General features: G+C 38.1%; 1 protein-coding gene across 1 annotated transcript in view; it reads right to left on the bottom strand.

The window, feature by feature from the left end:
* Positions 1-480: 480 nt before the first annotated feature.
* SMIM14 (small integral membrane protein 14) overlaps positions 481-26,248 on the bottom strand; it is a 64,415-nt gene continuing 38,647 nt past the window's right edge. The window contains exons 3-5 of the mRNA XM_007178805.2: positions 16,402-16,450; positions 5,692-5,834; positions 481-3,641 (exon numbers count right to left, since the gene is read on the bottom strand). Of these exons, the coding sequence (XP_007178867.1) occupies positions 3,609-3,641; positions 5,692-5,834; positions 16,402-16,450 (225 nt within the window). The 3' untranslated portion in view covers positions 481-3,608. The remainder of the gene's footprint in view (positions 3,642-5,691; positions 5,835-16,401; positions 16,451-26,248) is intronic.

Genomic DNA, 26,248 nt, shown 5'->3' with positions numbered 1-26,248 from the left:
TGCACTGGGAGTGCAGAGTCTCACCCACTGGACCACCAGGTAAGTCCCTGATCTTTAGTATCTAGATGCATTCCAGGTCATAGAGCAAATGCAAACTTTCAGTTTTGTGTGTTTTCAGTACAGTTACATGTCTAGCTCCTTTTGAGTAACATATGTCCGCTCAAATAATTAACACGATTGGATATTATACCCTCAAAGCAAATGTCTATTGAACCTGTATTCTAGGAAGAAATAAAAAATAACAAAAGAAATGTAATTGCAACCTAATTTCCTAGAGATTCTTAGAATCCTTACTTCTGAATACTGGCCCCATACTGTTATTACATAAATATTCTTCTTGTAACTCAAAGTTCATCTTAGGAATTTTTAGTTAGGGGTAAAAAATCTTACAAAGGAACTGTTTAATAATGGATGTTAACATGTTACTAAGCAAGAGATGCTCACTTCTCTTCCCACAAAAGCCAAACAGAAAACAGTGGGTGTTACTAATGTTTTCTATTTATTCATTAATAAAAAGTGCATAGTACAAGCCCTTTATCCCAATCCAAGTACTCAGTAAAAGATTACAATAAACCCTGGATGGCACAGACATGATTTGTTTGGCATGATTTAAACATTTAAAAACAGCAATTAACATTTGGTACATCACATGACCACCTTTGCTTTTAACAAAGTAATCATCAGACATGGTAACAAATACATATGACTTTTCATTTAGAAATATTATAATGTTAAGACTAAACCTACTATTGCAACAACAAAAATTTAACCCATTAACTTAAACTCTCTCCATTTCTCCTTCAAGTTGCTGTTCTGTGTCTTAAGCTGAGCTGGTCAAATTTTAGCACGTATTCATTTAGAGTGACAGACTCTGATTCAGGGTGAGAGACTTCTGAGGTTCCTTTGAAGATGTAAGATATAGATAATTCTATAAACACTGTAATATCGCATACCACAAAGACACTAAAAGTAACCATGGAAGAGCTGTATTTAATAGTTACTTCTGAAACTTTCTCCAAGTAGTTTAAAGTATGACTTGCTGACCATGGGATAGTGTTTGGATAAATACATGAGAAAATCTTTTACTATACACAGTTCCAATGTTAACTTTTTCCACGTGGAAAGCAAAAAAACATTATTTTGCATAAAAGAACATTAAATAACCTAAAACAAAATAAACTCTTAATGGCATTTGTGGAATGTTTAAGAGCCAAAAGTGATTAAAATGTGAAGCTTTATCTTTCTTTTTTCCAGATTATTTAAAAATGACTGTAGCCACAGTGCAGGTGAATGTTTACAAGCCAAGTAATGAATAAGAGTGCTCAATAAAAAGGCCACATGTAGAAGCTTTAGGAATTAAAGAGAATAATATGAATTACTAGTTAGGTTAATAGAAATACTTTATGTGCTATTGCACACTGTCTTTGTCAGGAGTGCAGAGAAATTTTACAAGCAAAAAAACCAAGACTAAATACTTCACTAAAAACTTTCGTTACTAATTAAATAGATGGTCCATATAGGAAAAGGTTAATATTCTAATGTAATGTCAATTAAGTATATGTGACAGAAATGAAGAACTAGGAACAAGAACCCAGATTTCCAGGTCTCTAGCTAACACTAGACATTCTGTTTCCATGTCATAGCCACTTCTTCAACCAAAGTCAATTCTTAATTATTTGTGAGCCACAGATTCAGTGAACACATCAGTATCTCATCCAGAGACTAGCCTTCTAGCAGCTTAGAGAGCAGATTGTTAGGAGATATGTGCTAGCCTTCAAAGTTCAGGGGCAAGGACAGAAAAAGGAATGTTTATAGGGATTTAGCTCCATCTTAAGCCATTCCTGCCTCTCTGCTTTAAATGCTTTAAGAGCTGTAGAGCTGGGAAGGCTTCCAATAGGCCATATTGAGAGAAAAAACCTTAAGTCTATGGTGTTCATTTATCCAGGATTTGACTTACCTGTGTTACAATACCCCTCAATTAACACAAGTAATTAAGAGTAGGTTATATCATTTCAAGAAGTTGAGGACAAAGCCAAGATGCACAGGAGGAATGCAAGCAGTCAGTAATGGATTATATAATGAAATGAAGCCCTTACAGTGTTTATAGCCTAGAATATAATCATAATAAAGGGGAAAAAATACCCTATGAGCATCACATAATTGTATCAGAGACTCTATTAAACAGTACAATGATATAGAGAAGTTTATTCAATTCATACAAGTAATTTCTCAGATCTATACAGTGAAAAGCTAAACTGACCTAGTGGGGGAAAATCCTTACATTGATAGCAAAATATCTTCTAGCCCCCATAAATCATCTGCAATCACTTGCTAGGAAAAAATTCCATAACCACACAGGTCATGCAGAATTTTTTTATGCCCTTTGTATTCATTTTCTATCAAACTGAAAAAAAAACAATGCAACCTTTTACATTTTTACACATTTCAAATTTTTACTTATATTAATGCTCCTCCCCACCCCAATCCATCCTATTACCAAACAAGAATGCGACAGAGGTTGAGAAAAAAAAAGATCCTTGATTGTTTCTCATTTTCCTCCTTTTCCCTTGGAGTAAACCAAGAATTCATTAAATATTGTTTAAAGTCAGAAAGATAACAAGATTCAAAATTTTTTTCTTCAAAGAAAACAATAGAGTAAATAAGTAAACAGCATTCAAATATCAGTAACCAAACAGGCCCCCAATACAGCTTTAAGATAGTTTCATTTAACAGGGAAGTTTTACAACAGAAAAGCAGCTTCCTGAGAGGCACCCACTTCAAAAATAAATTATAGCTTAAATTATTACTGTATAGATTACACCTGGCAAATGCAGAAAGAATTAAATTTTTTCCTCCTTTCATGAACTGTGTAAGGCTAGTATACAGTGGCTTACAAATTTCATATAATGGACTGTAAATCATCCACCATATTTAAATCATGTTTAAGTTTTCTTATATTAGACATTTTTATGGGAATAAAAACTTAGTAAACAATTACTTCATTTCTTCTTTCCTCCTTTTCTTTGCCACGTAAGCCAGTTGTAGTGGATGATATAGATTTCAGCTGTAACTTGTAAAATATTCCAAAGGCTGTCACAGTCCCAAGAACTAGAGAAAACTGCCATCCACAAATAAACTACCAAGGTTAAGTGTAAATACAATGTGGTTCTAATTTTCTTTCATACAATCTCAGATAACCCCAAATAACTTTATAAATACCTTATTAAAAAAAATCTTTAAACCCATCAAAACTATTTAAAATATTTAAATGTAGAGATCTCAAATTTCCTTCAATCAGGCCAGAAATTATCACAAAAATTATGATCACAGTTACAAACAGAATGAATGGAATGTTTAAGTTTAGGATAACCAAAAAAGCCCCATGTAACTTTTTAATGTATCATTTACTCAAATACAGGAAAGGTGATAACACAGGAAGCAAAAATAAGCTTGCAAGTGAAATTTCTAGAAGCTCATGAAAACAATACCATCCCATATGGCAGATGCAAAAGAAAAAACAGTTCTAATGGGGTTAAGAGTACTCTGGTCATCTTCGTTCATTTGGTCGTGCAAGGTGTTAACTATTTTTACTTCCCACATCCACAAAGTTAGTCCACGGGAGGGGCTGGGGGATCCTGTCCCTGGCATTAAAAAGAGAGAAATTATGAAATTGACTTCTTAAATCTCCCAGTGCAACCAGTCTAACATATACAGTAAGAATTGAGCAGCAACGCCCCTCACCTTCCCATCCCAAATCATATACTTATTTGGACCTCTTGTACGTTTTTGCACAAGGGAGCACTAGATTAACACTGTGATTCACCGATGTTTGTCTCTTTCTTCCTTGTAGCATGGAAGAAAGGAAAATTTTGTAACAGTGATATTGACTTAGGTAAAAGTGCTCTCCCTGACAGCTCCAGAGGTGATATGTAAACCAGTCAAGGTAGTCTCATCCCTCTTGCTAAGGTGACTGAGTACAGTACAACCAAAGTGAAGCTAAGACTTGTATTTCTCACTACAGAATGTCAGTCAGTGAGGAAGTATGTGGCACCAGTTGCAACTGGCAGCAGCCCTACAGGGACCAGAAAGGGAGCCCACCTTGGAATAAAGCTAATGGTCTGAGGGAAGAACCCAGGTCTTTGATGACGCTGTTAAACTTTCTAAACAGTAATCCTACCTCTGGATTTTTTAATGTGTAAACCAATGAAGCCAATTACTTAAACCAGGCTGAACAGATTTTTGTTACTTGTAATAGAAAGCTTCTGAACTGTAAAGGAAAGAGCAGACCTTTTAGGAATCTTCAGGAAGATCCTATTTATTTACTCTGACATGCTATATGAGGCCCTAGTTGAGGATAATGAATTTTTCTACTTGGAATTAGTCAATATGTTCTCTTGCTTAGTCCTAGAGCTGTGGGACTATTATTTTTAGAACTGCTGGTCTACAATGAACTAAGGTTCAGGGGACTGTCACTTTTGAATGGCTTCTAATTGAGTTGGGTTTCTTTAGTTCCAAACATTGAGGATGTTGCTCTTTGATATGAAAGTATTAAAACTGCGCACAGAAAGTAAGAAAAACGGCTTAGGAGAAAGCACTTTATCAAGACAATATACAAGCTGTTTTATGGATACCCTCCTCTCAAGAAAACCCTAAAATAAATTTAAGGCATTTTATATAGTGTTAATGATGCCTTCTTTCTTAACTAAAGTCACCATGCTACATATATAAATGTTTTAATCCTAAAAAAACCCAAAGCACTGACCAGTTAACACTGCACATTTGCTTTCTCCTGTATAAGCAACTGGTCTAACCAAACTTCTTTTTAATAGTAACAACAAAGGATTGGGGGAAAGAAGCAATTATTTTAGGTTGGAGAAGGGAATTAGTGGGATAATTTGGTGTTCAACAAGTAAATCCATCACGGAAATATTTTTAGAGGTAATATCCAAATCAAATGGGAAAAAAAAATATAAACACTGGTTCTGAAAATGATTAAGGGAATCCTTTAATGGAGGCTCTATCAAAAACTCCTTGTTGGGTCACTTTATCACACTTTCAGTTAGGTTCTAAAAATGGCTGTAATCATGACTATCGAGATTTATCAACATGAATGATTCCTACCTCTCCTTTTCCCAGCTCAGTTGACCTATTGTGATGCAGAACTGGAAGAATGAAGTTGAGAGAAATAGGATGGGAAAACAGGTTTAGCCAGAGAGGCTCAGTGTCTCTGTTGTATTTAATAGTGAGGACAGAAGGGGAGAAAATGAAGAATGTGTGTGTAGAAACATTTGAACTGTAGCTAGTAAGAGAATCTGGGGAGCTGGAAGCATACGAGGCAAGGGATCAACTGTGAGGTGGATAGAACTGGGTAGTGGAAGACTGAGATTTGAGAAACACTGCTGTGGATTATTACGAACTGGATCATTTTTTATGTTTCTCACGTGAGGAAAGATTGGAATTCATCTTAAAATGATTTGGGGGCTACTGGTCTGTACTTCTCTCTAAATGTAACTCCACGAAGACTAAGCCATTTGGGGTTTCAAGATTTACTAGGACTACATAGGAAGAACTTACTCCGTGAGCTAAATCTTCCTTTTGCTAATTCAGATATTTCCGTCAAAACAAACTCCTCCCCTTTCCCAGGCCACACCCATACCCCACCCCAAAACATTTCTAATCCACAACACTTACATTATGAGGACTGGTTGGTTTTCCAGTTAGGTTGGATCCTCTTAGATTAGGAGGTCTCAGTAGAAACAAGATCACTGCAATAACCATCCAGGCCATCAAGATCATGGTAATACTGATGCCATTATCACTAGGGGGTCCTGGTACTAAAGACAAACAGAAAATGTATTTGCAACAAAAACTGTAGAAAAATTATAATATTGTTAGATAAATGTAAAAACAAATCCTAATGTTTAAATAGCGACTTCAAAAATTATATTATTAAAAAAAGGCATTAGTAATTTTAAGAATTATTAAATATTACAGCTTCAATTTCCCTTTCCTCCTGTGAGAAAATCTAAATGGTAAATGGTGTAAAATACTCATAAGCCAGAGCCTATTAAATAAAGATTTTTAATAGTATAGTAGTTCTTAGTATTTTGGGGCAATAGAATCCTTTGAGAATTTGATAGAAAAGGACTCTCTTTCCACTATAAGAATCCATGTATACACATTCAACAATTTTGCATATAATTGCAGAAGATTCATGGACCCACAAAGCCACCAATCCATAGATACACTGAGATCTACAGAACTCAGGTTAAGACCACATGATACACAGTTAAGACACTCTAGGGGTGAGGGGATTATGCATTTTAATTACAGAAGTAGCATGAAAAAATAACAGAGCTTAAGGAAAAGGGGACATCCACGTTGTATAATATATGAATTAATATCCCTTTATGACATTCTCAAACAAATAGATATTAATTTGGCATTCTTTTTTGCAAAAAGAATTTGGATTCAGATCTAGATATTATAGTTTATGCCTTTATCAAGAGAAAAAAGTCAGGTTTCTGTGTAGGTATCAGTCTTTCCAGCTCCTTAAAGCAGCCATATCTTAAATATTTATTTCTGAATAACAAGTACCTAGCACAGTGCCTAGTTCATGGTATGAACTTAACAAATTTCTAATAAGTGAAATGTATATTAGAGAACTCAAAGTATCAAAAATGAAAATTCTAGAAGATTAGATTTAAATAGCCTGTCAAGACTATGTATAAATGTTTGGTTTTGGTCTCACTGCCTCAGGAAAAAGTAAAAGAAATCCAGATAAGATTCTGAAACTAAGCAGATGCATTATGCATTACACTGAGGTGCATGGGCCCAGGGCCGAGGTGGCACTGCTGAGGCCAAAGGGGACAAAGTCAAGCAAAGAGCTGAGCTATCCCAAGAGCAGACTGGAGAGGAACCTAGTCTCTGTTCCAACCCAATCACTTCTCCAGAAACAAGTAACACAGTACTCAGGGGTCATCAATTTGCAATGCTTATCACACAATGAATCAGCATGTCCCCCCTCTATATCCATATTCATTCCTTTCCTTGTTCCCTCCTATTATATGTGCCTCCCTTCATAACTAAAAACCAATTTCTCCACTTAAGTTTTGGATCCCATCACTCTTGCAGAAATTTACCCATTATCCTCTCTCTTGTGAATTCAACACCCTCTTCTCCATTGCAGCCATCCCATAATCACTTAAACATGATAAAGTTTCTCCCATATTTAAAAAATATATATATATATCTCCCTCAACCTCCTCTGTCCAGCTATCAAAGCTAACCTCTCGAGAGTGGTCTATATTTACATCTACACTTCACTACCTCCCACTCACCCTTAGGTTGGCATCTACCTCCATCAACATGCAAACAACTCTTTGAAAGGTCACCTATGACACCTGCAGGCTGCTAAGCCTAATGGGTAATTTCAGTCCTCATTTTCCATGACCATGTTCTCCTTAAAACACTTTCTTCCTTTGTATTCTGTGCCATTACCACTGCCAGATTTTCTTTCTAACACTTAGCCACTCCTTTACATGCTCATTTTCCTCTTCCTGGCTTTTACATTTTGGAATTCCTCATGGTCAGTTTTAGGTTCCCTTCTCTTCTTTCTCTGCATACTATCATCCTCACCTGTGGCTTCACTTACCTTCTGTATGCAGACCACACTTAAATTTATATTCAGCCCCAACTTCCCTGAACTTCAAACCCAGTATCCAATTATCTATCTACATCAGTAGTTCTCTATTTTTTTTTTAAATCTTCATATCAACAGTTCCTAAACTGTGGTGTACTGTAGAGCCAATGCTTCTTAAAAATGTACCTGAATCCCACCTCGCACTTAACATACTCAATATCCCAAACTAAAATCACAAGCATCTCCCCTGCCTCATCCTCCATGCCCTACCAAATTGGATTTCTATCCATCCAACTGCCTAGGCCAGAAACCTATGAAAACACCTTTCATTCCCTCAATGACCCTCTATTTAACCCATCATGAAGCTTCTGTCGAGTGATATTTAGGAAGTAAATATTTACTTCCTAAATATCACTCAAGTCTGTCCACTTTTAGCTCCGTGCCCACACTTCCTCAAGCTACCATCACTTCTTTTTTTTTTTTTTTTTTTTTTTTAAAGAATCTGCTTTTTTTTTTTTTTTTTTTTTAAGTTTTACTTGATTTTATTTATTTATTTATTTATTTTTGGCTGTGTTGGGTCTTCGGTTCGTGCGAGGGCTTTCTCCAGTTGCGGCAAGCGGGGGCCACTCTTCATCGCGGTGCGGGGACCGCTCTTCATCGCGGTGCGCGGGCCTTTCTCTATCGCGGCCCCTCCCGTCGCGGGGCACAGGCTCCAGACGCGCAGGCTCAGCAATTGTGGCTCACGGGCCCAGCTGCTCCGTGGCATGTGGGATCTTCCCAGACCAGGGCTCGAACCCGTGTCCCCTGCATTAGCAGGCAGATTCTCAACCACTGCGCCACCAGGGAAGCCCTACCATCACTTCTTGTCTGGTCTCTTAACTGACCTCCCCATACCTACTCTTGCCTCCTCTAATTCTGTCCTTTAAGCTGCTCCAAGAATGATACCATTCTTGGTATCATAAAAAATCAAGGGCTTCCCTGGTGGCGCAGTGGTTGAGAGTCTGCCTGCTGATGCAGGGGACGCGGGTTCGGGCCCTGGTCTGGGGGGATCCCGCGTGCCGCGGAGCAGCTGGGCCCGTGAGCCACAACTACTGAGCCTGCGCGTCTGGAGCCTGTGCTCCGCAACGGGAGAGGCCACGGTAGTGAGAGGCCCGCGCACCGCAGTGAGGAGTGGCCCCCACTTGCCACAACTGGAGAAAGCCATAGCACAAAAACGAAGACCCAACATAGCAATCAATCAGTCAATAAAGAAATCTTAAAAAAAAAAAAAAAAAAATCAAATACTATTATTTTTATTACTAAATAATAGCTAAAAGTTGAGTGGTTACTTTGAACCAGGCATTCTCTCTTAATCCCTTTTAACAATTTTTATTTTTTTGCCACGCTTGGAGGCTTGCGGGATTTTAGTTCCCTAACCAGGGATTGAACCCCAGACACGCAGTGAAAGCGCCGAGTCCTAACCACTGGACCTCCAGGGAGTTCCTCAACAATCTTATTTTATGGTTGGTACTATCATATCTTCATTTTATAAATGAGGAAAGTGAGGAATAGTGGGAGTTAAATCCCAATGTCATACAGTTGGCATGTCGCAAAGCTGGGATTTAAATACAGTGGTCTCATTCCATAGACTGTGCTCTTAACCTCTTTGCTATGTCATAATCTCTGACAGTATCACATTAGAAGACAGATTCCTGAAAATTACTACTCCTATGGGTAGTAAAAATGGAAAATACAGGGACTTCCCTGGTGGCACAGTGGTTAAGAATCCACCTGCCAATGCAGGGGACAAGGGTTCGAGCCCTGGTCCGGGAAGATCCCACATGCCACGGAGCAACTAAGCCCATGCACCACAACTGCTGAGCTTGCGCTCTAGAGCCCAAGTGCCACAACTACTGAAGCCCACATGCTCTAGGGCTCACGTGCCACAACTACTGAGCCCATGCACCTAGAGCCCGTGCTCCGCAACAAGAGAAGCCACTGCAATGAGAAGCCCACGCACCACAACTAGAGAAAGCCCACGAGCAGCAACGAAAACCTAACGCAGCCAAAAAATAAAATTAAATTAAAAAAATAAAAATTGGAAAATACAGATTTTAAAAGGATTTTGATAAATAAACTTGTAACTAGCTGTTAGGTAAAACTAGATTATTTAAAGGTAGTCAGAGAAAGATAACTGTGCCTTCTATACATGATCACTTCTTATAGTGTCCTCTCAGAAGTAAAATGCTAGATTAATTGTACAGACCAGAAGTGTAAGCCCAACGCCAATTCTTATGTTATTCAATTTGGAAAATGGGTCCCTTACTTTTTGATACTCTTCAGAGGTAAAAGATTGTGAAACTTCAGAGAGTTAAACCTCAGATCACAAATTTACTAATGCCTATTTCTAGACAAAGCAACCCTGACAAAATGCCCACTCCATTTTAAGACTCTCATAGTGATAATACGACTCCTAGTTCCCCATAACTGTCTCCTAGCTTGGTTCCTATTGCAGCCTTTCCTTCCTGCATACTGCTGCGAAAAAAGTCTGCTTAAAAAACACTGCTCTTAACACATCTCTGCCGGCTAATCCAGTGACTCACTTCCCACTGCTACTGCTTCAACTCTGAACTCTTCAGCCTGGCCTTTCCTCATCAGATGTGGCCCTACTCATCAATATTACCTCTTACCATTTCTCAGAAAAAGCATCCCCTGCTCTAGTCAACCCCATTCCTTCTTCCTTCTTTAGCCAGTGGTTCCCTGGCCTGCCTGCCCATCAGAATAGCCTGTGATGATACCAATGCCACAGTTTCCAAGGCCCTGCCTCACATCATCTAATTCAGGAGCAGCTCAGGGGTGGGGTCAGGAATCAACAATATTTTTAAAGTTTTCCAAACGAATCTGATGCAATAGTTCAATGCTAGTTTGGCTAACAGCACTTGCCAACTTTGCAAACTCAGTCCTTCTGGGGACTGATTATTTTTCCTCATCTGGCATGATATTACAACTAATCTCAACTAATCTTTAACTACAACCCTCTCTCGTCTGTAAAAAAATCTCCATTTTCTCTGCCCACTCTTTCCTTTCTTCTCTAGACTAGTGTAGCACTTCCAGTTTGAAGGAATGGTTTCCTACTTCTCCTAATTAGGTCATTAACTTTTTAAGAACTGAGACCATCTCATAGCTGTTTGACTCCACCACCTCTTAGATACATAATCTCTGTGCCTCGATTTCCTTATCTGTGAAATGGAAATATTACAATCACCTCATAGGGTAGTTAGAAAGATAGAAGAGAAATGGTCAGTACATGGAAAGCAGCACAGTGCCTGGTACACAGTAGGTATTCAATAAACATCAGCCATTATCGATCTGTGCTCTAGTTAAAATCAGTATTAGGATCAACTAGAGCACAGAAAAGATGGAGTGCAGAAAATTCCTTGTGTGAATAGCTAGGCTGGATAAGATGGTGAAGTGAGAATGAAAAAGGGTCAGACACAAATGGTAACAGGATGAAAGAAGCACAACACTTGGCGACTGCCTGGACTGGTTACGGTAGGAGGAGGAAGAAAAAGTAAGGGTGCCTCTAAAATTTCTGCAGGGCGGTAGCATGCAGAAGAACTCTCCACTTAAAAGGCCAAATGGGGGCTTCCCTGGTGGCGCAGTGGTTGAGAATCTGCCTGCCAATGCAGGGGACACGGGTTCGAACCCTGGTCTGGGAAGATCCCACATGCCGCGGAGCAACTAGGCCCGTGAGCCACAATTACTGAGCCTGCGCGTCTGGAGCCTGTGCTCCGCAACAGGAGAGGCCGCGATAACGAGAGGCCTGCGCACCGCAATGAAGAGTGGCCCCCACTTGCCGCAACTAGAGAAAGCCCTCGCACAGAAACGAAGACCCAACACAGCCATAAATAAATAAATAAATAAACCCAAAGCTTAAAAATAAATAGATAAATAAATTAAAAAAAAAAAAAAAAAGAAAAGGCCAAATGGATGCAGGTTTGACCTGACCTCCCAGGTTTGACCTGACCTCCCAGGTTTGATGAGAGCATTTCTCTTATTCTCTAATAACTTAAGGCCCATCTCAGAATAAAGGACAATAGCTGAACCAATTATAGTCGAACCTCTTGATCACAGTCAATGTTTTTCTGTTTACAGCAGTAGCACAAACTTAAGATTGGCTCTAGAATGTACTTTCACACGGACATACTGTGCAAGGTTATTAACAAAAAACTGGAAACAGATCTAAACGTCTGCCAAGAGTGTCTGCTTAAGAAATTATGGTATATCTCTCTCCTGTGTTTTCTCATCCTGAGTCTCCTCAGGGTGCACCATGGGGGGGCTGGTGGTGGCTGCAGTGTCTGATGGCAGGCATCCTATTTCTATGCTGAGTTCCCTCAGTGCTCACCCTCAGGCAGCTGTAATGTGATGGCTTGATGGCTGCAACATCCTTTGTTTACTGAATTGGCAGGCAACATTTTTTTTCATTCATAAGGTACGTATGTATTCAAGGAATGATTTAAATGAACTCAGACTCTTGCATCTTCCCGTACAAAGAAAAGTGCTGACTTCATTAACTTGAGATGTCTGTTTTTCTTTTTTTTTTCTTTCTTTCTTTTTTTTTTTTTTTTTGCTGCGCCACACGGCATGCGGGATCTTGGTTCCCCAACCATGGATCGAACCCACACCCCCTGCAGTGGAAGCCTGGAGTCTTCACCACTGGACCACCAGGGAAGTCCCTGTTTTTCTTTAATTAACAATAATCTTTTGATGTTCCTACTACCTGGTTTCTTACAAAAACTCCTATATATCCTGGTTCCTCCCTTACCTCTTCAGAGCAGTCCCTCAGAGTCATCTGAGAGGCTGTCTTCCAGGCTTAAGTCCTCAGCAAGTCTATCAAATAAAACGTAATTCTCAAAAAAAAAAAAATTATGGTATATTTGTAAAATGGAATACTATGAAGCTATAAAACAATGTTGAGGGAAGTCTCCATGAGATATGCTATTTTTTGACAGAGGAAAAAAAGCAGGTGAAAAACAGTGTGTACTAAGAAAGGAGAGCAAATAATATATATTTTGCCTGTACATGCATAAAGAAATTCTGGAAAGCTACATAGAAGGCCAATAATACCTAGAGATAGGACGTGGTTAGATGGGAGAATATGAGTAGGAAGACACCTTTTCACTATACACTAATTAACTTCTTGATTTTTGAACCATATATAAAAACATTAAATTGAATGAAGCAAAAACAGTAAACCTAAAATGTCTTGGGATTGGAGACACTGGGTATCTGAACTGACTTAGACTTTTTGAAATATCCAGGAATAGAGATGAATGGGGTCACTATAGGCTTTCTGTGATTATATGCAGTCCCTTATGACAAGATCTGCTTCTTCGTGAAGTCTCAGAACAGGCATGCTACTCAAACTCCCCGACACAGCATGCAGCTAATACAAACAAATATCAGGAGCAGCTCTTTTAAAGTCAACACAGAGAGCTGAAAGGGCCTTTGAGTGAGCTGGCCACTATGGTTTTTATTGTGACAACTGTTTGGCACTAAATATTCTAAATATTAATATAGTGCCAAGTAATCTAGATATTAAGAAGCACAATCACATGCGGGATATAAGGTCTGTTCCCCTCACTGCCTAGGAATTAATTGCCTTAAGAGGGTAAATACTTTTTACTCTATGGTCTAGAAAAATGTCAAATCATAAAAATGTAAAAGGACTTTGTACACCAAAATACAGGGTTCCATTTTGCTCAAGGGTTAAGTCTTTGGTTACAAGAAAAAGTATTACAAATAAGATGTCAAATGGAATATTCACAATGAAGCTATTAACTTAACTGGACACCAGGAAGATGAAAGAGAGGGAGGCTCTAAGAGCTGGCAGATCTTGAGGGATTATTTCTATAAACGTATATAGGTCTCCAGTGGGAAAAGCAGAAACAGAACAGCAGTGAAAGTGGACAGTGCACCAGCAGGCTTTAACCCTGTGATTTTGAAGTTGTATACAGTAATTACAATATCCTCAGAACATCTACCCATCTTTTGATTGACTCCAAAATTAAATTAGCAATAGAGCTGGTTTCCATACAACTCTTTATCTGAAAGACAGTCTTTCAGAAGAGTGGGCAGACTCATTCTATGCAGCTCTAGAGAACAAAACTGTGGGTAAATATCACGATGAAGTGGAACGTAGCTCAACATAAAGAATCATGCAGCAACTAGATATGCTCACAGATGGCAACTAGATTCTGCTACCACATGAAGTAATGAACTTCATATTCTATTAAATCATCTCAAATACATGCAGCACATCATGGCAGGCACAATGGATACTGTGCTATCATGATATAATAAAAAATACACGTTTGGTCTTCATTCTGGTTCCTGTCAGAAAGCTGCTAAAATCCTTGGAATTTCCTGAGTGATAAGGGTGAGAGGAACGTCTTTTCTTATTCATAATAAACCCCTTTCAACCATACCTGAGTTGACGTTAATGAGGTGACTCTTAGTGGGCCCCCAGAAAGCTTCAGGATGGGGACTCACTGGGAGTCTGACCAAGTGATTAGAGGGTTGGAACTTCCAGCTTCCAAGTTATTCATCAATGGCCAATGATTTACTCATTCATGCCTATGGAATGGAACCTCCATAAAAACCCTAAACAACAGGGTTCACAGAGCTTCCCGGCTGGTGAACACATGGAGGAGCTGGGAGGGTGGTGCACCCAGAGAAGACAGGGAAGCTCTGTACCCCTTCTCCTCATACCTTGCCCTAGGCATCTCTTCCATTTGGCTGTTCCCGAGTTGCATCCTTTGTAATAAACTGGTAATAGTAATTAAACTGTTTTCCTGCCTTCTGTATGCCATTCTCACAAATTATTGAAACAGAAGAAGGGGTTGTGGGGACCCCTTAATATATTGCAGGGACCCCTTATATATCCGATTAATATATATTTTATGAAAACAGCATAAGCTCATTCGTGAAAATTTAGAATACACAGAAAAGTAAATATATCGCTCAGAGGAAGCAACTGCTTAAACCATTTAAAGACATGGCTGTTAGAAAGGATTTCCACCAAATGCTAAAAGAACTGGGGCGGGGTGGAAGAACTGGCAAAGATAACTGAATTAATACTCAAGCTCTAGAGTTGTGCCTTTATACTTGGATTAAAGAAGTGAAATTTCACCCACAGAAATAAGAGTATACTTGGTTTGCAGGTGGGACTGGCTCAAGGGTCACAAATACCACAAATATAATAAACACTTGTTTTCCCATAAGGAGTTCAATAAGATTATTTTCAACTAGAAGAACACGTTTTAGCTTTACTGCTGAGGCAAAAATTTATGATGCTTATCAGAGGGCACACTGCAGATTAATGAACGCTACTGAAGAGACAACATAAAGAAATCTGGAGTTGGGGAACCACCACCCATCATCCCCAAAACCTAACGCAAGTCTGCCCATTACTTTCTTGCCCAGAGGCATATAATTATTACCCTGATGCACCAAAGGACTACATTCTGACAAAGTTTCTACTTTGGGCCAGGCACTGCACTAGCTCCTGTTTCTCTAAGTTGTTACATTTACAGAATTTGATGGGATACCCAGTTCACACAGTAATACCAGTAATTAATAATGTACTAACAAGTTCCTTTATAATGATACCTTACTGTGTTTTGTTTTAGTTTCACATACATAATAAAGTGGGGCTCAGCTTCAGAGATGTGAAGTATAAGCAACTCGCCTATTAGTAAATGCAATCTGGCAATATGTCAGAAGCCTTAAAATGTGCAAAAGGATGTTTGTTCAAGCATTATTTATAACAACAAAAATATATTAGCAACCTAAGATTCCAACAAAAGGGAATTATTTGAACACTGGTGCATCCCCATAATGAATTATTATTTAGTCAGTAAATATTTTTAAGGTAAATACATGCTGATATACTCGCAATACAGTAGTGAAAAACAACACATACAAATTGATCCCATATTTCTAAGTATATATGAAATCGAATTGTGCCAGGCTTCACCATCCTGTAAACATCATACTTCCATTCTTACAGTCAAATTATTATGGTATAAGACTGGATTGGCTATTATTTCCCCTCAAAGTATCCCTCAAATTACTTCTGTCCTGAAAAAAAGATGCCTCATATTATAAGTCTGTCAGCTACATTCACCATGCGGGATCCATCTTCCTGCACTGATTCTCACGCTACCATCACCACTGCCCATAAAGCCATGAAAACACCTCCCTACTGCCCTTACCATCTTGAGAATGCTAATGTCAGAGCCAAAGGAATGACTCCAATGTCTCCCAAAGCTTCCAAACCTTGGGAAAAAATGGTCTCCCCTTCCTTCACTCACAAATCCTCAAAGTGAGGGGTTTGTGCTAGCAGCCTCGGTGTTCAGTTCAACGAGCCAGAAGTGCCCTGTTTCACCTGTATTTGCCCAAAAAAGGGTCTTGGAAGGGTTTACACCAACTTGTTAACAGTGGTCATCTTTTATTATTCTGGAAGTTTTTCCTTTTCTTTTTTTTCTTATCTGTGATTTTATAATTTTATTCAATGAACAGGTTTTGTTTTTGTGGCAAGACCAAAAAACGCAATTTTTTAAGTTAAAATATTAAATATTTAAGTAGGAAATACATTACTAAGAACCATTTCCTTAAAGGGTAAACTGTAAGAATAATTTCTGGCAAAAATTCAGTCTTATTCTGGTCTCTAATTCTGATCCCAATGCCAAGCCTCCTCCTGTCCCATCATTACTTACATTCCTGAAGACATTCTGTGTCTGTGCAGTAGGACTGGGACTGCCTCAACTACAATGAATAAGAAGAAAGGAAAGTTAGCCACTGGACTTAACCAAAAATGGATACTATTTATTAGAAAGATCATGTTTTGTTTTTTAATGAATGCTACTACAGTATATATCATACCTTCAAAATCAGATTAAAAACACAGAATATATTGAGGGGCTGTTCAGTTCGGGGGGATTTTTTTCTCCTCAACATAATATTCAAATATACTGTGATCTAGTGCAATTCACCTATTTAAATTAGGAATTTTTAAAAGTCACCTGTGGATGGGGGTGGTGGTGGGATGAATTGGGAGATTGGGATTGACATATATACACTAATATGTATAAAACAGATAACTAATAAGAACCTGCTGTATAAAAAATAAATAAATAAAATTTAAAATTCAGGAAAAAAAATAAAAAGTCACCTGTGACAGAAACTCCTGCTGCTGTATGTTATTAGACTTCCCAAAGGAAAAGCACTTAACTGTAGAGGAGAGCTACTAGAAAAAGAGTAAACTTCGTTAATAAGGTTTTTTTCTTCCTGAAAATTAGAAGCCTCTGCTTCTAATAGAAAAAATAGGTTCTCTTTGTAGAAAATGCACCTTTGAAAGGAAGGAATTTTTTTTTTTTCCTTTTTGCTTACATCTGCATAAACAGTGGTTAGACAAGGAAGAAACTAATAAAAATGATACCACAGGAGTTGGGGGTGGGATGGAGGAATGGAGTAGGCTCCGATGAGATGGGATCTGAAGTTTTCAATGTCTATCTTTACATATAATTTAATTTTGGAACCATATGATTATGAATTTTAAAAAGATAAGTGAAAAAAATAAAAATAAAAAGATAAGTGAAAAGTAAAAACCCATCTATCAATAAACATGTATCATCCTTTTATGAATGTTCACCCTATGCTGAGGGCTTTTAGGATGTTTAGAAATGATAATCTCATAAATCTTAAAAGAGATGATACACAGTAAACTGAATGAACATGCAACTTTTCAGTTCAGCCTCACTACTTTATAATGACACCCCCTCTCCATTGAAGCAGTTAACGCATAGCCTGCAATTGTTTGGGGAAGCAACTACAGAGCAGTCGTGCTCAGCTGGTTAAGCATGGGCTCTGCAAAAAGGCAGATCTTGATTTAAAGTCAGCCTCCGCAACTTTCTAGAGTTTCAAGACCTTGGGTGAATTCTTTAACACCTCTAAGCTCTAGTTTCCTCATCTGGTAAAATGGGGATGATATTACCTATATCTGAGTACAAGTGAGAATTAAAATACACAGTGCATATGAAATGTTGTAACAACCCAAGAAAGAAGAAATGTTAGCTATTATTATTACTGTGCCAAACAAATTATGACCTCATCTAAAACAATTATTGGAATTAACAGAACAAATCATCTTGTAAGTTGTTCGCTAAGATGATCAGGCTTGCTTTGGTGTATACCACTAAAAGTGTTCTATTTGTTTTTTGGTTTTTGTTTTTTAAATATTTATTTATTTATTTGGCTGTGCCAGGTCTTAGTTGTGGCATGCGGGGTCTTTAGTTGCGGCATGCAAACTCTTAGTTGCGGCACGTGGGATCTAGTTCCCTGACCAGGGATCGAACCCGGGCCCCCTGCATTGGAAGCGTGGAATCTTGGCCACTGGACTACCAGGGAAGTCCCCAAAGTAGTTCTATTTGAATTAGAATGGGAAAACAGATCTTAATTAATGTAAAAATATGCTGGGTACCTTAAACCTTCCTAAATACGAGAAGAATCAATCCAAAACCTCTTTAAAAAGAGTTTGCATTCTACGTATGCATTCTACGGCTATTATCAAAAAGACAATAAATAACAAGTGTTGGTAAGGACGTGGGAAAAAGGGAACCTTTGTGCACTGTTGGTGGGAATATAAATTGGTCGCAGCCACTATGGAAAACAGTATGGAGCTTCCTCAAAAGATTAAAAATAGCGTTACCATATGATCCAGCAATTCCACTTCTGGGTATTTACCCGAAGAAAACAAAAACACTAATTCGAAAAGATAAATGCAGCCCCATGTTTTCTGTAGCATTATTTACAATAGCCAAGACATGGAAATAACCTAAGTGTCCACTGATGGATGAATGGATAAACACACACACAAACACACACACACACACAGAGGAGCATTATTCAGCCATAAAAAAGAATGAAATCTTGCCATCTGCGACAACATGGATGGACCCCAAGGGCATTATGCTAAGTGAAACAAGTCAGACAGAAAAAGATAAATACTGTATGATCCACTTATATGTGGAATCTAAAAACAAAGATCTCATGGATATAGAGAAGAGATTGGTGGTAGCCTGAGGCAGGGGGAGGAGGGTGGGCAAAATGGGTGAAGGGGGGTCAAAAGGTACAAATTTCCAGTTAAAAAATGAATAAGTTATAAGAATGTAATGTACGGCATGGTGACTACAGCTAATAATATTGTAAAAAATTACACATTCTAAAGAAATTGAAAAAAAGATTACTAGACCCTTGGGTCACAAATCAGACCTAATGAACTTCCTACTTTACATATACTTTAAGTTTTACTAATTTTTTCCCAATAAGTAATACGTATACACAGTACAAAACTCAAAAGTACAAAAGGATACTCTATGCAAGGTAAATCTCTTGCTCTCTTCTGTCTTTCAGCCTCCACAGCACTCAGGTTTTTTTGTGAATCTCTCCAGAGATGTCCTTACATTTTTATAAGCATATATATCTTTTCCCATTACTCCTCCACCTCTAAGTAGCATTGTAGCGAATGTAAAACAAAAAGAGATCTATTAGGTCCTTGGATTGAACAAGTACTATCTAATTACTTAAGATATCAAATAAGGAGTAAAAATAACTTTCGTGGGTTTAGTATTTAGCAATCACATAGCATATCCCAAAATCTACAGCTGTGATCGAAATGACCAATGACTTATCAGTTCATTGTACATTATGTAACTCAAGTGCCAGCCCTGGCTTTTGGTTATAGCTCTACTTGAACTGATGCCCTTGTTTTCAGGTCTGACTTGCTGGCTGTCTGTAGCTCAATGATATCTACAAATGACATGATTTCCATGTGAAAAGCCCCCAAGTCTTTATATATCCATTTCCTCACAAATCTACTTCCACGGAGGGGCACACCACCAGCTCTAGGCTTCTTCTTCATGCTTCCATCAGTCTCATCCTCCTTTTTCAATGTGGGTCTACCAGATAAGATGCTCACTGTGTTCGTCTTTGACCTCCCTGCGACGCTGGCAGGTCTGGGTTTCACCCCACACCCTTGCAGTGGGTTTGTAGTCTATAGCCAGGGTCACCAAACTAAAACCTGTAGGCTGGAGGCCTATTTTTATAAATAGTTTTACTGAAACATAGCCACACCCATTTGTTTACATATTGTCTATGGCTGCTTTCACTACAACAGCTGAGTTTAGCAGTTGCCATAGAGACTCCAAGCCTAAAATATTTACTATCTGGCCCTTAAATTACTCAACACTACGGATAATGACAACCAGCTAAAGACACCTAGGAAATACCCATGAAATACAAGAAAAAACAAGTATTTTTGTGTAGCTATATAAAAATGTTCATTTAGAAATGTGAGGTGCTCATTAATTGTGTCTAGTTACAATGCAACAATCATTTATTTACTTATTCATTCAAAATGTTTCCATAAAAATATATATATATATATATATGTTTACTGAATGCCTACTACATGCCAAGTACAGTTCCAGGTACTGAGGATATGGTGTGAAAAGGACAAAGTTTCTAGTCTTATGGATCATACAGTCTTGTGGGGGAAATCAGACAATTAACAAGTATATTATAAAAATGTTAGAGAGCCACACAGAGAATGAAAGTAGGGTGGCATACAGTGGCAGTCCAGTAGCCACTTTAAATTAGGCAGACAGAGGCAGTAACACTTAAGGGACTATCTACACAATAATAGCAGTAAAAGATCAAGGAGATGAGCATTCAGGCATTCCAGGCAGAGTAGACAACTAGGAAAGGCCCCTAGATGAAAAGGTGCCGGCGAGCTGGTGCTGAGGAACCACAAGGCCACTGTGGCTGGGGCATGTAAGCAGTATTACTTAGCTGCTGTATTTAGTCAACCTCAGAACCAAATGCTCTCTAGATATGCACAAATCAGCACACTTTTCTGTTAATGGCATTAGTCTGACTGCCTCCAATTCTAAGACATATAACAGATACCTATATGTTTTATCAATGTGGAATAGGGGTACCTTCTTATTATCACGTTAGAAATACATCTAAATACAAATATATTTTAATGATAAATTTATAAATTATATTACTTTAAATTATAATTTAAATAATTTATTATTTATATTACATTGTAATAAAAATAACATTACAGAATACTTAGAAATTAATGTGGATTAATTCACTGACTTAGTACAATTATCATTATTATGTTTTCTAGCATTAAAATATGCACACTTTCATATAATTACAATCATTATAATAACAAATATTTACTGGGAACTTTTATGTGGTAGGGACTATACTAAGAACTTTAATTTATTTAATCCTCACATTCAATGGCAGGAGGCAGGTGCTATAACTCCTATTTTATGGATGAAGAAACGTGTTTGGGAGAGGTTGGCTAACATATCCAGTACTAACTCCAGAGTCTAAATTTTTTTTTAAATTAATTAATTAATTTATTTATTTATTTTTGGCTGTGTTGGGTCTTTGTTTCTGTGCGAGGGCTTTCTCTAGTTGCGGCAAGTGGGGGCCACTCTTCATCACGGTGCGCGGGCCTCTCACTATTGCGGCCTTTCTTGTTGCGGAGCACAGGCTCCAGACGCGCAGGCTCAGTAGTTGTGGCTCACGGGCCTAGTTGCTCCGTGGCATGTGGGATCGTCCCAGACCAGGGCTCGAACCCGTGTCCCCTGCATTGGCAGGCAGATTCTCAACCACTGCACCACCAGGGAAGCCCCAGAGTCTAAATTTTTAATCTCAATTCCCTTCGACTTTACAACATACAAAATTTTGTATCATAATTTTAGTTAACATATCATTAGCATGAAACATTGTGTAACCAACCACAATTTTGAATGGTTACAGAATACTCCAGTGAGTTGATATACAACTGATATAAAACTGAACTGAAGCAAATTCAGAGTAAAGTGAAAATGACCATAGATGTAATTACCTAATAGCCTCTAAGATTAACACAGCCAATGTTTTCTTTCAGCACTAAAAGAGATCTCTTTTCCTTTAGGTGTCACCAGAAGGAGTAGGCTTCCCTTTGGGACTATGATAAAAAACGGTAATGTACAATTTGTCCTGCTATACAAGTTTCTAGAAAACTAATTCACTCACATACAATTGGTAAATATAGAAATGATGTCAGCTTTATGTGGTAGCTGTGTTGGTTCATAAATGATTTTTTCTAGGTAAGGGGAACCACAGAGTGGGAGGTCAAATTATGACTTTGAGCAGGTCAAATTATAACTCATGCCATGCAGGCAGAAGCCCTTTCAGCTTTAAAATTTTTTAAAAAGTGCCTTCACACATGCATACACACACATGCATACGCACACACACACAAGACCAAGAATGAGAAGAAATTATTCACTGGGACCCTGGCTGACTGAAGCACTCCAGCTCTAGCCCAAGCTGCAGTGAATCTTTGGGACATTCCACCAAGAGCTGGAGTTGGATCCTGCTCTTCTGGCTGATCTCCTACGGGTTCCTGGCTACACTCCACATGTTCACAAGCAGATGATGCTGCAGGCTCTGAATAATGAGGTGCCAAAGTATCATGACCACATTTCTAGTCCAGGACTTAGTGTTTTTCCCAAACCAGCATGTTGGAATATATATTCAGTATGTCAGATTCAAACCCTTATGATGGGTAAACTATAGTCTTTAAAGAATTAAAAAAACACATTTAGTAAAACGAGAGAATCTTGATGGAACTCTTTAAACACAGAGACCTAACTTACAATGCATCTCAGTTTTCTCTTGACTTATTTGAAGAAGACAGTGGGACTATTGATGCTGATTTTGGCTACTCCAAAAGGAAACCATTTATGAAAGCAAACATAACCAAAAGAAAACCAATAAACAAGGTCCTACTATTTTCAAAACTATATTCAAAATCCTGTAATCAACCATAATGGAAAAGAACATGAAAAAGAATGTGTGTGTGTATATATATATATATGTATATATATGTGTATATACACATATATATATATATATATATATAGAACTGAATCACTCGGCTATACAGCAGAAATTAACACTACACTGTAAATTAACTATACTTCAATTAAAAAAAAAGAAAACCAAGGATAATAAATGAAGGAAACAGGCATGGCAGTATCTACAGGATGGAGCCATAAACTTCAAGTATTTTCCGTATTACAGTGGAGTGGCGGGAACCACATGTGGACTATCTACAGCCAATGGTTGCTGCCTAGGTAAACCTTCATGCTAACACTGATCCCAGGATCCCAGGGGAGATCTGGGAACTTCCACACCTAGCCAGGAAGGCCATGTAAAGTTCCTTAGATGAGCTAGCTTCAAAATCTAAGAGACAACATAGTTATGATTAGAAGAAATGTTTTTCTTCCTTGGGGAAAAAGGCAGAAAACAGAGATTTAAAGAATACAAGAGTCTTGGCACAGAGATTTCCTGTTAGGGAAAATGTAGAACCTAAAATAGTCTCTTAGGATATCCAGGAAGCCTCATATAGAACTGTGGCTGTCAGAGGCTGATGGAAAAAACATAGATCAAAAAGAAGATTCTAATGACAAAAAGCAGATAAATGGAACTTCTATGAGGAATCTTACCTTGGAGAAATTCTTTGAAGAAAATTACAAAAAACAGAAAGTCTCTCTTTGGAGTTATCAAAAGGTACCTGCTATGGATGTTCACATTTCCCCCACCGCTCCAAATTCATATGTTGAAGCCCTAATCCCCAAAGTGATGGAATTTGGGGGTGGGGGCCTTTGGGAGGTGATTAGGTTTAGATGAGGTCATGAGAGTGGAGCCACCATGATGGAATTAGTGCCCACATAGGAAGAGGGTGAGACCAGAGCTGTCATTCTCTCCGTGCCATGTGAGGGTACAGCAAGGTGGCTGTCTGAAAACCAAGAAAAGAGCCAAATCACCGTGGCAAATCTGGCAGCATCTTGATCTTGGACTTCCCAGTGCCTCCAGAACTGTGCGAAATAATTATTTGTTGTCTAAGCTGCCCAGTCTGTGGAATTTTTCCAGAGCAGCCCAAGCAAACTAAGACAGTACCTAAACAAGAACTTATCTGCTGTTTTTCTCTGTCTGCTCAAGAACCTCATGTATATTGGAGGTGCTCTTCTTTCCCATGCACCGGGTCTACCTGTGGACTGGTAAACAGTGTGGTACAGAACAGTGGTTCAAAAGGGAAGCTTTAAAGTCAGTGGTATCTGGTTTCAAATTTTGTGTCTGTTACTTTCTTAGGCAGAGTTTCAAACTATAGAAGAGATAAATACAATCTGTTATCAACCTTAATGTCATTGTGAGGATTAAATGACATAATTAAATATTATATAAAATTAAATATAAAATGTATATAAAAACTCAGGTCATGGCCCACAGAATGCTTTTGGATTATAACAATATGCAGGAAAGGGCTGCCTGTTTGTACAAATAAGCCTACTCATATTTATCACTACTATTTTTTCAAAAAGTGAAATTCCAAAACCAACAACAAAAAAGTACTTTCAAATTAGGGGTTAAACAGTTGGTCAATGTCCTCTGACCAGACCTCACACAGCTCACAGTAACAGGTCAGCCTGAAATAACCTTAGACTGCCAAACCCAGCTCCCCCTAATTTTTAATACTGCACAGCATTCCATTAAATTGCATCATTTCCAAATTTGTATATGAAAAACAATGTTGTGGTGAATGTTCGTATAAATACCTTCTTACACACTTGGTAAATCTCTTTAGAATATGGAGTAGAGTTGATATAATGAAGGTATGTACACTTTAAGTTTTGATATACATTGCCAAATTACAGGAGGGGAATTTTAAAGAAATGACAAAATACAAAGTACATTCAATTCAATTATTCCTGCATAATCACACCACTGAGGAAGCCCAGTGTTTCAACTGGGAGACAGCTAAAACCTAACTATATCTGATCACATTTAGTTCTTTTTTTTAAAATTTATGTTACTGAAGTATAGCTGATTTACAATGTTGTGTTAATTTCTACTGTACAGCAAAGTGATTCAGTTATACATATATATATACATTCTTTTCCACATTCTTTTCCATTATGGTTTATCACAGGATATTGAATATAGTTCCCTGTGCTATACAGTAGGACCTTGTTGTTTATCCATTCAATACACAATAGTTTGCATCTGCTAATCCCAAACTCCCAATCCTTTCTTCCCTTATCCCTTCCTCCCCCTTGGCAACCACAGGTCTGTTCTCTATGCCTGTGAGCCTGTTTCTGTTTCGTAGGTAAGTTCATTTGTGTCATATTTTAGATTCCACATATAAGTGGTATCATATGGTATCCTTCTCTTTCTGACTTACTTCACTTAGTATGATAATCTCTAGATCCATCCATGTTGCTGCAAATGGCAATATTTCATTCTTTTTATGGTTGGATAGTATTCCATTGTATATATGTACCACATCTTCTTCATCCATTCATCTGTTGATGGACATTTAGGTTGTTTCCATGTCTTGGCTATTGTAAACAGTGCTGCAATGAACACTGGGGTGCATGTATCTTTTCCAATTATAGTTTTGTCTGGATATATGCCCAGGAGTGGGATTGTAGGATCATATGGCAACTCTATTTTTAGTTTTTTTGAGGAACCTCCATACTGTGTGTTTTCCATAGTGGCTACACCAATTTACATTCCTACCAACAGTGTAGGAGGGTTCCCTTTTCTCCAACCCCTCCCCCAGCATTTGTTATTTGAAGCTTTTTATTTTTTCTTCTTATTTATTTATTTATTTGGCCATGCCACGTGGCTTGTGGGATCTTAGTTCCCCAACCTGGGATCGAACCCAGGCCCTCTGTGAAAGCTCGGAGTCTCAAACACTGAACCACCAGGGAATTCCCTGAAGGCTTTTTAATGATGGCCATTCTGACCGGTGTGAGGTGGTACCTCATTGTAGTTTTGATTTGCATTTCTCTAATAATTAGCAATGCTGAGCATCTTTTCATGTGCCTTTTGGCCATCTGTGTGTCTTCTTTGGAGAAATGTCTATTTAGGTCTTCTGCCCATTTTTCGATTGGGTTGTTTGATCACATTTAGTTCTTAATGACTAAGTAGCATCTCTACATATTTTCCTACAATATTAACAAAAATATTCAATAAGTTGGAAGGACCACAATAATCCATGTACATTTAAGCCTGAAGACTTCAAATAATCAGGTTAAAGGCAAGTCTGAGTATTTTGAAAATAGTTTTTGAATGTCTAACACTAATAGGTTGCCCAAATGATATGCATATACTTTCCCAAATCCTACAAAAATACCTTCTAAATTTTAGTTTAATTAATTTATTGAACCAAAAGTCATCACGTAATTTATGGCCACTGATGAGACAACAACATAACTTATATGCTATACCTTTATGGTACAGTCTATTTTGATTATATATAAAGATATAGATATAGATACATGACTGTCCACAAACTCAATGCAACCTCTGGCCAAGAGAGCAATAAATGTCATGAAATGGGATACGTGAGTGGGAGGCAAGAGGAAGAGGGACTCTGACATTTTGCTCTGTATTTCTACATTATTTCAAGTGTCCGTAATTTAG

Source organism: Balaenoptera acutorostrata, chromosome 5, assembly GCF_949987535.1.
Source record: "Balaenoptera acutorostrata chromosome 5, mBalAcu1.1, whole genome shotgun sequence".
Classification (NCBI taxonomy): domain Eukaryota; kingdom Metazoa; phylum Chordata; class Mammalia; order Artiodactyla; family Balaenopteridae; genus Balaenoptera; species Balaenoptera acutorostrata.
The sequence above is the reverse complement of the archived record's forward strand: the minus strand, read 5'-3'. Positions and strand labels throughout refer to the sequence as shown.